This window comes from Haemaphysalis longicornis, unplaced genomic scaffold, assembly GCF_048455015.1.
Source record: "Haemaphysalis longicornis isolate Haplotype H1 unplaced genomic scaffold, Haemaphysalis longicornis Haplotype H1 scaffold_7, whole genome shotgun sequence".
Lineage (NCBI taxonomy): Eukaryota > Metazoa > Arthropoda > Arachnida > Ixodida > Ixodidae > Haemaphysalis > Haemaphysalis longicornis.
The window spans coordinates 96,877,236-96,892,346 of record NW_027526422.1 but is presented as its reverse complement, the minus strand read 5'-3'; the positions used below and the strand labels follow the sequence as shown (position 1 = coordinate 96,892,346).

Here is a 15,111-nt window from a genome sequence, read left to right as displayed (position 1 = left end):
TTTGTTGTTGTTCTTCTCGCTGAATTCGGGGGCTCAGTACTTCAGGTATGGAAACACGCCAGCAGAAATGACGAAAGCCTCTACGCCGTCCTCTTCGCCTCGTCGTCAGCGGAAAGCCACTTTATCCGTTTGGGAAAGTGGCGTAGCACTGTAAAACGACGAGCTATCAGCACTTGCTCTGATACTACTTCGCTAAGGAATGCCGCCAATAAAACTCACCTCGAAAGCCGAAGTACGGCCGCTCTGTCGTTTCAAGCGCTTCGTGCGCTCGAAGCTACAAAACTTAGCAGCACAAAGCTCTGTGAAGTAACTCGGAACTATAACGCAGTGAGAAGTGATCGGCACGTGAAGCTTAAGTATTTTCCTATAATTTCCTATACCGGTTTCCTATTTTCCTATACGGGTATTTTCTTATAATGCATCCCTTGAAAAGATTTCTGATGGCTGTTTCTTATTTTGCTCTTATGTGAGGCGCACCAGCTGGTACATAAATTCAAGAATCTTAACCGTGGCCGTATGCGGGAACTTGACAGTATCATATTCGAGGTAATCATCACGGGCGTAGTGACAAATGTTTCTGTGGTGGAGGGGGGTCCGAGGTTGCACCTCGACATCTTCTATATGATTTGTCACGGGATTAGAAATAAGTATAATAAACTGACACCGATGGACGTTACACATTGCGGATGACTTATTCAACTCTGCGCACTGTCAAGAACAAGAAACAACATATTTACCCGTACGTTTCCAGAATTTCGGCACAACTGCTATCAGCGCGCGCAACTTTCCGTTTTGTCGATATAAAAATAAATAGCACCTAAAGAAATATTAAAATGAACAACAAGTAAAAACATATACGCTTAACAAATACGGAAGCAAGAACATAGAAGTAAAGTGTAACATTCATCTAAACTAACAGAGAATTGCATGGAGCGGATATCGTAAACTTGCAAATAACCATACACAAACAACTTGTGAATGGGCGTTTTATTTTATTGTCGCTTTCTCATCCGAGAATACATATATATTTTTTTAATTTTACACAAATGTGACAGTTAGGGACAAATCTTAAAGCCGATGTCTTTAAAGCCAATATTTTGCTTAGGAGCGATTTGTCAATCGCCGCGTACTGCGGATAACTGCAGTAAAATTATTCACACAGAAATGCTTCAAAATGTACAGTTGTAGTGAGAAAAGCGAGATTATATTTTGATCAGGTCACCAAACCTGTCACTGCAAAAACTGTATATATTTACAGAATACCTAGCAACGAGATACTGAAATTCGAAAGCTGCAGTTAACACACATATCTCAGCAACTGTCCACGTAGAGAGTGCACAAAACAAGGGAAAAAAAGAGAAGAGTTCTGCGAGCACTTCCAGTTCACTCCACACATAGAAAGATAGTGAATTCAGGAAAAAAGGAAACTATCGATAACCACTGAAATAGGGAGGTGTGTTTAGGCCACTGGCTTCGTGATGCAATAGGACCATATTGGTAGAATTACAAGCAAAAATGCTTGATATATTAAATCGAATGTTTAATTGAAAGGTGCCGTGGTGGTAATACAATAATCGTGTACCCGATGTAAGTGAAGAATCTGCAGAAGAAACAAACAGGACATATACCGAAAAGGTCTCAGTACTGCAAAGAATACATGACTACTTTGTCTTCTCGAAGAAAGGTCAGGTGACTCGGCCTAAAATGCTCTGCACCTAAAAGGAACGCACCCCTAGTTTTTCTACGTAACGCTAAGAGGCGACCGATTACACCCCCAGAGGGAACGGTTAATCAGGCGCTAAGGCACCGGGGCGGACATCGGCGGGCTTGACAAAAGGAGTGTCCCCTCGTTAGCTCGACGTCACCAAAAGAAGAAGAACCCGTGAAAGAAACTAAAAAAATATGGTTGATTCCTCTGTCATAGGAATTAGTAATGGAAAAAAGTGAAATCTGTAGCGAAATCTGCAGCTGAGCATCGTTTCCGGGTCGGTGGCTGTCTTGTGAGTGTGCTTGGCGAGCGACGTCCTGCTGGCGGGTCGCTTCTGCAAAGGTGTACTGGCGTCATTTCTGTGACGGATATGACGTCAGCGAAATCTTAGCGTATCCCGGCCTAAAACAATTTCTCGTTAAAATATAAAACCCGAAAATGAACAACCATAAGTGTAGGGTACTCTTTAGTACTAAAGGTTGCTTCCCCGCAATAAGACCCTGTGTGCATGGGTGCACTCTTCATAGGCCGTTTGCTTCGTTGTACTGGCGTCACTTTCGGGACGGATATGACGTCAGCGAAACCTTCATGTATGAATAAAACACTTCCGTGTTAAAATAACCCGGACGGAACAACATTCACACAGACCGAAACCCAGGGAGGTGGGGGGAGCGTGGATGAAGTCCGAAGTCGTTAGAGCACTGGCTTCAGGCGGTGACCCAGGCTTGCAATGGAGCCCACGAACCGTCCCGTTTGTTAATAGCAGTGACGCTTTGTCGCGTCGCGAAGTGCGCGCTCACAAACATCCCCGGGGATGAAAGCCTTGCATAGGAGAGAAATGCCAAGAGGGCATCGAGCTACCAAGGGAGAGTGGGTGCGCTTTCCGGGCCTGATTCCTGGGGTTGTACACAAAATCCCAGGATGATGTCCGGTGCCGGTGGTTGCCTTGGTCGCGGCGCATGACAGCGGGGCAAAATTTCGGTTGGGGGCTAAAGGCGCGTAAGCACTACTCCTCGCTACGCCCCTGGTAAACATGCTTATTTGTCAATACGCTGTAACATATCTACGCAGCTTGAAAGTTCTCCGTATCACTGAAGCCGCACGGGGGAATTCCTAGGTCGCTTGCGCGAGAACACACTCTTATTTGTGGCGTAATTTGGTAATTACATTTAAATTACATTTTACTACCTTTTTGACATTCCAAGCGATACCACTATCTGCTACATTGATTTCATTCCTCAAGGAAGCGGGAAGACCACTCGGCACGTCATTAAGTTTTGAAAGCAGACGAGAGTAGCGAAAAGCACCAGCTTTTGTCCTAGCTTTTATTGTAAATGGCAGAGATTTTCAATGGTTGCTTTAATACTTTTGGTTCTCTTGGTAAAAAAGGGAGTTATGCAGCAGCCAAAATTGAAGATACCCAAATGGCGATCCCCAGACGACGTGGAGATCCATGAAGGCTTTTGAAGCCGTGTACTTCAAATCCCAAGACGCCTGCTGCAAAATTTGTCGGACAGCTACAAACCGGCGTGTACATCTATATTTGTACTGCCGAGTTACGGCATCAGTTTAGTGCTGGGCATTTATTGCTGGGTCGACATTTGGCTTTCACCAGTGGCCGCCGTCTGATCTCCGGGCTGCGGCGCTGCGACGGGCTCGGTAGCGGCGTATCGCCTGCAAATCCACACCATACCAGCAGCGCCGACCACTAGCCCTACGAGAAGACCAACGACGAGTGGTAGCCAAGACGACGTCGATGCATCGTCGCCCACAGCCTCTCCATCACCGCGCTTTTCGCCCCCGCCGCTGCCAGAGGGCCTATCACGAGACGAGGACTGGGGATCAAAGCACAGCCCCGAGCTCTGGTTGCACGTGGTCGGCTGTGGGCAGGCGCTGCACGTTCGTCCCTCCTGGTAGAGAGGCCGTCTCTGGTAGTTGCCGGCTGGCCCGTAGTTGCACGTGTAGAGCTTCACGTCTTTATAAATGCTGTTGGGTACGTAGTATTGCAGGTAGCCGCAGCCGACGTAGCGGGACTTTGCCCAAATCACCTGGGTGAAGTGACCGATTGCGTTACTGATCCCCGACTGGTCAAACGCAGCAACTCGGTTCGGCGGATAATACTTGTATTCGTTGAACCACCTCTTCACGGAGTCATCCCAGTCTAGCGGAGATATGACGCTGCTCGAACTGCTAGCCAGGTTTTGTCCCACATCGGGAAACGTAGTCGTGCTTCTGTCATTGTCGTGCTTCAATCTCCCTGTCCCCTGGGTGTCCGTGCAGAGTTCTGCATGGGCCTGCAGTAAGCGTGCAATGCCGTTAGTATTACACGTTGTATACATCTGGTCCCTTGCGTACGGGAGGGGGAGGGGCGAAGTGAGCGTCACTCTCCAGAAATTGGCTATCCCGAGGGACTAATTCTGCTGATCGTCAGATAAGTAATTACTGATAATTATTTTGCTATCCCATTTACGCACCAGCCATATGAGGCTCCCATGTCTACTCTGACCATGACGATTGGGAACTTTACAGTTTCACGGTGAAAAACCTCTAAAACAATGGAAGTTCTGCAGAGTACGGCATCATGCCGAAGTTCTTTTTATATATACATTCCCTTTTTGGCTTTCTTAGTTCCCCTTGTTTCGTTGTTCTTTTTGCTACTTTTATGTTCCCACTTTCAGTATACAATGGGTCTGCCCTCCCTCCCATGAGATGAAACCCTTGATAGCCCCTGCATCTGGTGACGCTTGAGGGAACGACTGATGCACTATCCTCTACTACTACACGATATCTCTCCAATAGATTTAACTGATGACAGTAGTAGCAACATTCGGTTGTTGAACACGTGGGAAAATGTATCGCCCTAAATTCAGTTTGGAGCAAGGGAAATCATAAGAATGCATTATATATTACGGTAAAAGTGGAGTACACTAAGGGGTGAGTGTTTGCACAGGTGCAACTTCCGTCATCTCAAGCCGTAATTTTTTCCAAATGGTTGAGAAAGGGCTTTCGTACTAACTTTACGTCTTGTCCTATACCGTACCATTGAATGTTCTCGTTATCTTGAACTTTCGGTGAATGTCTCTCCACCGGTGCATTATGCCCTAACGTACGAGTGACAGATACAATACCACCACGCAACACACACCGAAGCTGCAGCAAGTTATGCGGACCATCTACGACCAAGCTCAAACAGGCCAGAAGCCTCGGAAAGACCACAGCAGCACTGGAATTAACAAATTTCACAGTGCAGGCTGAATAAAGCTGCTCAAGATTTATTATCCCTTCTGCTTCATTTCTTTGTCTGTTAGTCGCGGTGTGAGAGGTTGTAGTTGAGCTAACTTTGTATGATCCTTTGTATGTACGTGAGCAAAGACCCTGCTCCATCTTCATCGGTCGTTCACTTGGGCCTCGTCGTGGACAACCCTTCTTGGCTACCTCCTCACCATCCGAAGAGAGTTTTGATTTCAACGTCACCGAGCGTGGAACCGGACATGCATTGCAAAATAAATGCTTACCCTCACTCTCTCTCTTCATCTCTCAAAATATGGCACATTGATCTGCACGTATTTGTTTTGCGTTCTGAAATACTTTAACGCTGCGATGAACATTTCTATTTGGCCTTTTTCCTCCGTATACTCAAGCCAGATGCGAGAGGGTGGCTTAGGTGAATCAAATGCGTACTTGCTGAGCTATTAGTAATAGATTCCTCGTTCGCGTCTTTTAACACAAAGAGGTGTTTTAATACGGGATACAGCAAGGCCTCACCGACGTTATATCTGTCACAGAGATGACATCGCCAGAAAAGGGTCCACTGACGCGGCGGAGCTGGGCTTCGAGCCCACGATCCCTTTGGCCGTAACGCGAGGTGTGGGATACTCTGCCAACCAGGCAATGAACTCATGCCTTATGAACGCGCCTTATATCCTCCCCTATACCACCCTCCAAGGAGCCAACTTTTCCATTCAGATGGTGCTGCGGTGTAGGAGAGGTGAATGGAAGTAGAGCGTCATGACGCTAAGGAGCGCTGATAGTTGGAGCCTCGGTGTGTGGTCTTTGTCCGGCGCCTAAGCTGCGGGTGGGATGTCCCTGTGCACGGCAGAGGAATACCGTGGCACCATGAATTCAATCTGTTGCATTAAGGCGGAAAGGGCAACGCTGACTGGCGAATGTTGCTCTCCTGACTACTTTCGTGCCAAGAGAGACACGCCCACGGGAATCGCACCGCGTTGACGCATTTACGGTCCAAGCTACAAGAACTCTGCCTCTCGCGTTCCACATGCTGAGCTCGTCGCAACGCAAGCGTCCGCCGTACACGCCACGGAGCAGGACCGAAGTTGTCGCGCCTTTGCCGAAACGACCCTCCAGCAGGATGTCGCTCGCCAAGCACACCCAAAAGACTGCTGCCGACCCGCAAATCATGCTCTTTTCGCAGTAGCGGACAATGAATTCACCAAACGATTCGCTGACAACCCGTTCGGTTTCGTTCGCGTGGTTTGCGAGCGCCTGGGGATTCAATCGTATGTACGGAATGCTCCGCCGCGTGTCATCCAATGTATGATAGTATGATGTTGATGCGGCTAACGGTGTCATATGGAGGAAATATAAATAGTAATGTATAAGTTCATGTCGATGCACAATGAACATTCAGCTGCCCCGGTGAAGGCACATTTCACTTTCCTGTTTTAGAGATTGCTGTGAAAGAGGGATCAACCACAATTTTTAATGAGTTGACCCTGTAACGCCCTGCATTTCCACAAAAATACAGATATCGCGGAAGTTCAACCAGTAATCGCTATAATGGGGCATATGTAGATAACTGGTTTAGATAACTGGTGTAGATAAAATATGAAAAATGGCAAAACTTGTAACGCGCTGCGTTTCCACTATATTGCAGATTTAGCGAAAGTTGCACCTGTAATCGTTATAATAACGTAAATGGAGATAATTGGTTGAACGAAATTTTGAAAATATAAAATAATGGTAAAATATAAAATAATTACGGAAAATAGCGAACCGTGTAATGCCCTGCATTTCCACAATAATGGAGATTTCTGGAAAGTTGCCAATGTAATCATTGTAAAAACGTAAATGGAGATAGTTGCTTCAACGAAATCTTGACAAACTTAAAAATAAGAAAAATATGTAAAAATACGCAGAATGTAAAAATGTATACCGCATGCACGGTCCAAGATAACATAGACTTCGCGAAAATTCGAACTGCAGTTGTTAAAGGGACCCTGCAACACTTGCCATCGACTACTAGTACTGTATTTTGGGATAAAGTCTATTGTCCCAGAAATCTCCTCCCGCAAGAATTATGAAAATCCGTTCACAATTAACGAAACTACGCGCGATGAGAAATCGCGCATAATCGTTCCCTCTCAACTCGAACGCGGACAAGGCGACGAAAGCTGCGCGCTCTCTCCCGGAGAGGGGGGCGGCTCGCGGCGTTCTCTTCGGCGGCCTTCGATATATCACATGCCGGGTAGTTTTCTCCTTTTCTCCGCAACGCGGAGGGGCCAATTTCCGGTCTGGTGCCACAAAAAAGCAGGCATGGGTGCTTGCTCGCAAGTGCGCGCTCGGGCTGGTAGGGCGTTTTTGAAGCAATAAACGTTTGTAGTCGAGTGGTCCCGTTGAAAGGGAAGTATTGAGCTCATCACTCAAACTCCGCGCGCACTCAAAACACAAAATAAACGGCAAAACTGTGCCTACAGGTTCAGGCATAGAAGAGGTTCGTACACAGCGATGACGACGACGGAAATGGGAGAATCTAGCCGCGAAGTTGACCAGTGACAGCCGATCGGGCAGTCATGGCCTATGTGACGTCCCTTAGGCCATGCATAATGAGGACAACTGAAGAGAGAGCGGTTTGTTTTTCCGCGTCTTTCACATCGATTTGCGCGCTCACCGCTTCACGTGCACGTGTAATATTTGGCTCAGGTATTCCTGGCAGTGTAATCTAAACGTCGCGCAGGTTTACTTGTACTGCTCGAAGAGTGTTGCAGGGTCCCTTTAAAATCACATAAATGGACATAATTGCTAGAAGGAATTTTTGCAAAACCGAGAAAATAAGAAGAATATAAAATAATTGCGGAAAATGGCTAATAGTGTGACGCCTGCACTTCCAGAATAATGCAGATATCGCGAAAGTTCCAAATGTAATCGTTGTCACGACGCAAATGCAGATGATTGGTCGTTCGAAATTTTGAAAAATAAAACAGAAGAACATTTTAAAAATCACGGAGAATGCCAAAACGTATACCGCATACGATTTCCGCAACAATGGAGATTTCGCGAAGTTCCACCTGTAGTGCTCATAACATCGTAAATGAACGTAATTGGCCGACCGAAATTTTGAGAAACTAGAAAAATAAGAAAAATATAAAATAATTACGGGAAATGGTGAACGGTGTAACTCCCTGCATTTCTGCAACAATGCAAATCTCAGGAAAGTTCCAAATTTTGTCGTGGTAATAACGTAAATCGAGATATTTGGTCGGACGAAATTTTGAAAAATAAAAATAATACAATTACAAAATAATTACGGAAAATGGCGAACTGTGTAACACCCTGCCTTTCCAGACAAATGAAGATATTGCAAACGTTTCACCTGGAGTCTTTATTATAGCGTAATTGGAGATAATTGGTAGGACCGGTTTTAGAAAAAAAACAAAAATTTGATGGAGAAAACTCACACTTGAGACAGGCGGAATAGGAATGCTATGTATTAGTAGATAATTCTCCGAATTACTTCAGAATTTCTTTCTTTAAACGTAGGGCCCGATTCATCGTAGCTTTGCGTTCTCACTTGTTTTTACCTCCCCAGTAACACTTATGGCAAAGACCCAATGAAGAAAATTTGTAATCGATTGTATACACCCCTGTTCGGAGCGTTCCCTGCGATCGTAAAATTACACGCAGTATACCACTCACGATAAACTACACAGTTGCAACATCATTAGGCAAGCTTTCCTGGGCCAAACAGCACTCCGCCAAGAGGACGTTGTTTGGGTACATTGGTGCAATGTTAGCTGCAGTCTTCCCATAAATCAAAGGCTGATTTCACGGTACAGTATACGATGCAAATCAATGACTATGGATAGGGACCCACATAAGTTTGAAGCTAGGTAGGTTTAGCACTAGACTCTGTCGAGTGAGAGCTGCTTAGATGTGCTATCGAAGCAGCCTACCCGCATTAGCGTGATATCAAAGGATTACGCGCATCTAGGAAGCCCGGTTGAGGTTTTTGGTGTTGAATAGTGGCATGTTAAGCGGTACTCTGTGCATCAAGGAAGACCACGGGCACGATTACTGATCCGTAAAGGAACGCCGTAATGTGAAAGGAATACCAAAGGATTACCGAAAGGGAGTTCGGGGGTTGGGGGATAGTTTTGAAGGATAAGGTAAAGACAGTACAAGCTGATACAGCCACGTTTTGATACTGCTGCCGTTGACAGTTACTACTACGACCATGTAGGATCGGAAATCAATAAGGTGAAGGTTAAACGACAAGGTAATAAGGTACAATATAGCGATGAGAGATGCAAAGGTTAGAGAGAAGCGTGTACGAACGGGGTCAGAAAATCTGGACGAGGTGGTTGGTATATACCAGGTGATTAGTGAGTATATACCAGGTGATTAGGAAGTCTGGTCGAGGTGATTGGTATATATCAGGTGATTAGCTACAATCTGTGGAGAGAGGTAACGGGAGTATGATACAAGACACGGCGCACGAGTTCCAATTCAAAATTACCGCATGCTCGCGGTCTTAACCAAAGAGGGGTACAAATTGCTGGTATGCTGAGTGACAACTACATGAATGGCATGCACTACAAGTAGTGGACAGAGGAAGAGATCTTAGAAAAGAAACTCGTTAACTATAACAGAAAAAGAAGAACCTTATTTACAAACGGAGTAATGTGAAGATATCAAAGACAAACGAGCAACTTCTATTGGCAGAGGGTTTAAAAGTGAATACAAGGGAAAAGTTAGTCACAATAATTTTTTCGGGGGAAGGGGGGGGGGGGGAGGGGGGGCAGGAGGACTTAACGCACCGACGCGACGCCCGCGCTATTACAAGGGACACCGAAGGGGAGGGCTCTGGATTATTTGGACAATATAGGGATCTTCAACATGCGACAAAAACTCGACAGTCGTCAAACATCCCCAGCTGCTCCAAATTAAGATACACTCGTAGCTCACTTTTTTTGCAAACAGTTGTAAACACCAGGTAAAGAGGTTTGTTCGCATATTCGAGGCATAAAAATATTAGCATCTCCTCTTCCTCCTATAATTATCGTCATTGATATTAATCGTCAATCACCAAACAGCACTATTGATAAGGGTGTCGGTGCAACGTTGTGAAAGGGCACCCGTGCCAATGCAAATGACGTGCAATGACCTGCATGTACGCACCTGCGCCACCTCCGTCAGGTCATCGTCCCAGAGCAGCTCTTGCATGTCGGCGGCTGGCGCGAATCCCGGGAGCTGACCCTTCGCCACCAGGCTGCGGTAGTGGTTGTGAAGCTTCAGAATGTGGGCTCGCGCAGCGGCGTCCACTCCGCGGCTGATGTGCTGGCACGCCCGGCTGGGGCGGAGGCACAGCGTGTGTTGCGGCTTCAGCCGGCAGTCGGGCTTGAGCGCAGCCGTGAGCCAGGTCGACACCGCGAGGAGTATGCCGAAGGTGACGGCTACCATGTCTGCGTCGCTTGGATCCACTTCTTCAGCTCGCCTTCTCCGGGCCGGTGGGCGCGTGATACACATTGATGATGATACTGTCGTTGTTGATGATGATGGTTAGACACGTTGTGTCAACATCTTCTGTTTCGTCTTATTCCTGCGATGAAGTGGCCGACATCCCTCAGAGTAATGTCAACGAATATATGCCACAAATGGCCGAATCCAGACGCACTTTTAATTGAAGAGATCTTCAGGGGCTCGCCTTCTCGTCGTAGCACGCTCGCTGGAACCAAGTAGAGCCAGCCACACGACATTCCCTTGTAGCGGCTGTCGTCGCGAAGTAACCCAGAGGCTTCGAAAGCCAAGAGGTTTATATGGTCACTAGCGGTACTACCCGGCGGTGCCCGGGTGGGCCATTATATTAAGGAGAGCAATTTGTATTTGTTAGTCGCCATATTAGGCTACTTCATTGGGAAGTGGTACACACTCGGGGGCGTCTCCCTGCTGTCAGTACACAGGCTTCTACTGCAGGCGCGTCGTGGTAATGTGAAACGACTGGTACTCGTGTTTTACTCCAAGTCTCGCTAAACAAATTGCACCAAGATGGCGCGTTTGAGCGAATGAGTCAGTGAGTGAAAAAGGTTTTACTGCGCCGGCGAAGTGGGATTGGTTCCCCATTTCAGAAAGCCATGTGATGAGTGGGCTGCCTTCGCTCTGGAGGAAGTATAGTCTGGACATCCCGATCCCTGTTAGTCACCACGTTCTCCCACAGCTCAAGGTTTGGAAAAGTGGATGGAAGAAGGAGGAGCTTGGTTTGCTTGCCCTCTTAATATGATATGAGGAAGAGTGCCAGGTTGCAACCACAACTTGAATTCGGTAGGAGATTTCGCTTGGAACACATGATGGAGGCCGGCAGGGTGAGGGGTATTCCTCCTCGTAGGAAGTACTATTTCAGAAGATATGAACGATGCTCATCGGTACAGTTTTATCATAAGTAACATGGCCTCCATAAGGGAGGCGCGAGGTTGCAGGAAGTCCCAGCAGATGCCGAGGCCTGGCTAACCTTTGCGCTTTTTACTGGTACATCTTCTCTTTTACATTTATGATATATGACACCTGCTCATACGGGAGACGCGTAGTTGCCGAAGGTGTCAACAGATGGCGACCGCTAAGCGAACGCGGGAAAACTCAACTGAATTTTACGACCAAAAGGATGCAGATTAAAAAATCTCGCTGGCCTTCTTATCCGCATGTTAGGACAAAGTCGTGAAAGTTGTTTTTGGGCAATTAAATGGGCAGCATTTTCAAGAAAAAACGAATGGGAGATATCAAATGGATGGGTGGTTATTTACGAAAGTGTAAAAACACAGTGTTTTCCCGAAAACCCGCTTGCCTCTGTTGGGAGGGTGTCATTGAAAAATGTTGTATAACAGTGTTAAGATGCGTGGGTAAGTTGCATACCTCAACAAAAACCAGTTCGATATCTCAGATGGCGGGCGGTAAAAACATTATGTGAAAAACTATTTTACCGCTTTTCACTCTCTCCATGGTGGAATTTTTACAATTTTAAGAAATATTGACCTCCAACACCGTAATCAGATGGTGCCCTTGCAATCTGTAGCCGTCTGAAAGAGCAATTTGGCTAGGCGTGTAGATAACCTGTCAGACCTTTTTGGCTCATCAGCCGTGTCACTTGTAAAAAACAATTTGACCCTTTTAGCGGCGTCGGAGAGCGAAATCCTTAAAAACGGTTCTGTGCATTTGTATGAGTAACACATTCTAGCAAAAATCACTTGGATGACTGAATCGGTGAGAGATTTATTTGATAATCTTTAGGAACACCGTTTTAGATCCGGAATGCGGAATCACCTCGCTGGTGTAGGTTAAGGCGAAATGCAAAAACTACTTTTTAGGTATTGTTAAGGGCTAGCTATATCAGCAAAAAGCGCTTCGATATGTGAATGGGTGACCGAGAAAATCACGAATTATCGAAACCACAATTTCGCCCTTTTTCCTCGGTTAGGAGGGCAATTTCTGAAAAATCCGCCTTAGTGAGCACCTACTCAATGACGCAAATAAACTGGTGAAATTTCAAGTGTCTAGGTCTAACAGTTTTGGCTGGGCGTTGATGAGTGAGTCAGTCAGTCAGTCGGGCACTTCTTTTTATAGGTATAGATAAGCGTTCGAAACACGTGCACCGCTGGCCCTTGTCATACATTCCCCGTTGAATAGCCTAAAGATAACTGTAAATGCCTTTGAAGCAAAATATACGCAATTACCCGGCAGCGCCCGCGTTCATTTAGTTAGGAACACTGGTTGGGCTGGTTTTTACGATAGTAAGCGAAAAAAAAAGGCAGTGCGACGGCGGCACGTGCGGGAGGAAAAGCAAGCACAAAAAGAACAGAACTCCCGCTGGGGCAGTTTCAGGCAGGAGGCGCGCAAGCACTGTGAAGGCGGGAAATTTGAATTGCGTTGGGTGGTAGCAGTGAGCTGGTAACGACGCTACAGCATCTTATGGTGAATCACTGCTCTGCACTTCCGAGAGCTTTCACATTCAGCCGAATGAGGAGGAGGAGGAATAAACTTTATTTCTATATTAGTTTTTATAGTAGTGGCAATGGGGGGTCTTCTCAGTCCAGAAGTCCCTGGGCGGTCGCTGCCTGGCGGGCCCTTTCAACCAGCCGAAGCGGATCGACGGGGTCCGGGCTGGCTAGCATGCCTTCCCACTGCCCATGGTTGGGGGAGGGAATATGGGGGGGAGGGATGGTGTGTGGGAGCACGCCCAAATCATATGGTAGAGTGTGCAGGGTTGGGGACAGTACTTGCAGGTGGCGGAGTAGAAGGTGGGATGAATGGCGTGGAGGAGGGTGCCGTGCGGGTAGGTGTTGGTTTGAAGGCGGTGGTACGGGGTGGCTTCTTCCTTAGTCAACTGGTCGTGGGGTGGGGGAAAGATGCGCCGTTCGAGGCGGTAATGTTCCAGGATGTCTTTGAATTTTTGAGGTACGGATTGGTGGACTTCTGACGGTGATGCTGGAGTGTTGGAAGGGAACGCCCGGTAGATATGCGCGCGGGCGGCAGCATGAGCCGCCTCATTCTCCTCCAGAGACTCATGTCCCGGGGTCCAGAGGATGTATACTTTAATTTTTTTAATAGGTACAATTCTTTTCTGAGTACCCCCCAGCCAGGACCGCGCAACGCCCGGCATTTCCACAACAATGCAGATATCGCGGAATTTCCACCTGTAATCGCTGTAATAGCGTAAAAGGAGATAATTGGTCAAACCAAATTTTGAAAACTAAAAAATAAGAAAAGTATAAAAATACGGAAAAGGGCAATACATATAACCCATGGCAATTCCACAATAATGCAGATTTCGCAAAAGTTTCTCCCGTTATCGTTGCAATAGCAGAAATGCAGATCATTGGTCGAACGAAATTATAAAAAGCTGAGAACAAAAAGAATAATATAAAACAATTATGGAAAACGGCGAACCGTGCAACGCCCTGCCTTTCTGCAATAATGCAAATTTCGTGAAAGTTCCAGCTCTAATATTTATAATAGCGTAAATTAAGTTGATTGGTCGAACAAAATTTTGAAAAATCATAAATAACAGCAATATGAAAAGAACAGGGAAATTGGCAAACCGTGCAAAGCACGACATTTCCACAATAATGCATATTTTGGCGGAAGTCTTTTTGTAATCGTGATACAAGCGTAAATGAGGTAATTAACACAAGGAATATTTTAACGCTAAAAATTATGAAAATTACAAAAAAAAACTTACAGGAAATGTCGAAGCGTGTAACGCCCTGCATCTCTGCAATAATGCAGATTTCGCGAAAGTTGTAACTGTAATCGTTAGAATAGGGTAAGTGGAGATAATTGGTCGAACTAAATTTTTAGAAACGATAGATAACAAAAATATAAAAAATACAGAAAATGGCAAAGCGTGCAACGCCCTGCATTTCCACAAAAATGCAGATTTTGCGGTAGTTCTACCTGTAATTGTTATATGAGCCTTAATGGAGATACTTGTTCTGACAAGATTTAGAAAAACTAGAAAATTTGGCTGTAAAAAACTCAAACTCAAGACAGGTGACATTAAAATGCTACGGATTACTAGATAATTGTCTGAATTTCTGCAGAATTTTTTTCGACGGTCGCCAAGCATCCGCAACGCGATTAAGAAGGGCTCAAGTTTTTCGAAGCCAGTAAGCCCTAGGCATTTTTACATGAGAAAAATGGGTCGACCCAAGCGTCACGAAACCCGTCCTCGCCCACCTCTATGTTTCTATGACTTAGCTGGGGGCTTCGGTGTAGCCCTTCGCGTTTAGTCACCCGTACACCCTGCCCACCCTTCTAACTCGGCCAAGAATTAATGAATATTGTCATGAGTGTTGAGAGTGAAATCTGTGTTCACGCACTCAATCTGCGGGGCATTTGATCAGCCGCTCAGAGAAGAATTAAATCATATTTAGTTATTTTACCGCGAAATAGGTTTAATTTTTAAAAAGAGTTGCGGACACTGCACAATTTACGCATGAAATAGCTGGCCAAGAATGTGAAACCGGATGAGTTAGTATGTATTCAGAGTTTCGAAGCAGCCCGCGGAAGCGACGGAAGAATAAAGGACAGAGATTGGTGGTACGGAAAACAAACACCGTCCATCCCCATCTGTTCCTGATTCTGCACCTTCGTCCATGCGTGGTTCTTCGAGGGTATCA

The 15,111-nt window shown here is 46.0% G+C and overlaps 1 protein-coding gene across 1 annotated transcript; it reads right to left on the bottom strand.

The window, feature by feature from the left end:
- Positions 1-3,316: 3,316 nt before the first annotated feature.
- LOC144146421 (scoloptoxin SSD976-like) lies at positions 3,317-14,779 on the bottom strand. Its single transcript, XM_077678375.1, has 5 exons — positions 14,757-14,779; positions 12,949-12,970; positions 10,124-10,342; positions 3,481-4,002; positions 3,317-3,382 (listed from the first exon to the last, which is right to left on the bottom strand). The coding sequence occupies exons 1-5, from the start codon at positions 14,777-14,779 to the stop codon at positions 3,317-3,319; spliced, it is 852 nt and encodes a 283-aa protein (XP_077534501.1).
- Positions 14,780-15,111: the final 332 nt, after the last annotated feature.

What these genes read in the sequence shown, in the direction of transcription:
- LOC144146421 (XM_077678375.1), bottom strand. Translation starts at nt 14,779, where the DNA reads ATGACAATATTCATTAATTCTTG. An exon ending in TATTCCTCCTCCTCCTCATT is followed by an intron (nt 10,343 to 12,948) that starts CGGCTGAATGTG and finishes GCTGCGCTCAAG; the next exon opens with CCCGACTGCCGGCTGAAGCC. An exon ending in AGCGCGGTGATGGAGAGGCT is followed by an intron (nt 3,383 to 3,480) that starts GTGGGCGACGAT and finishes GTGGATTTGCAG; the next exon opens with GCGATACGCCGCTACCGAGC.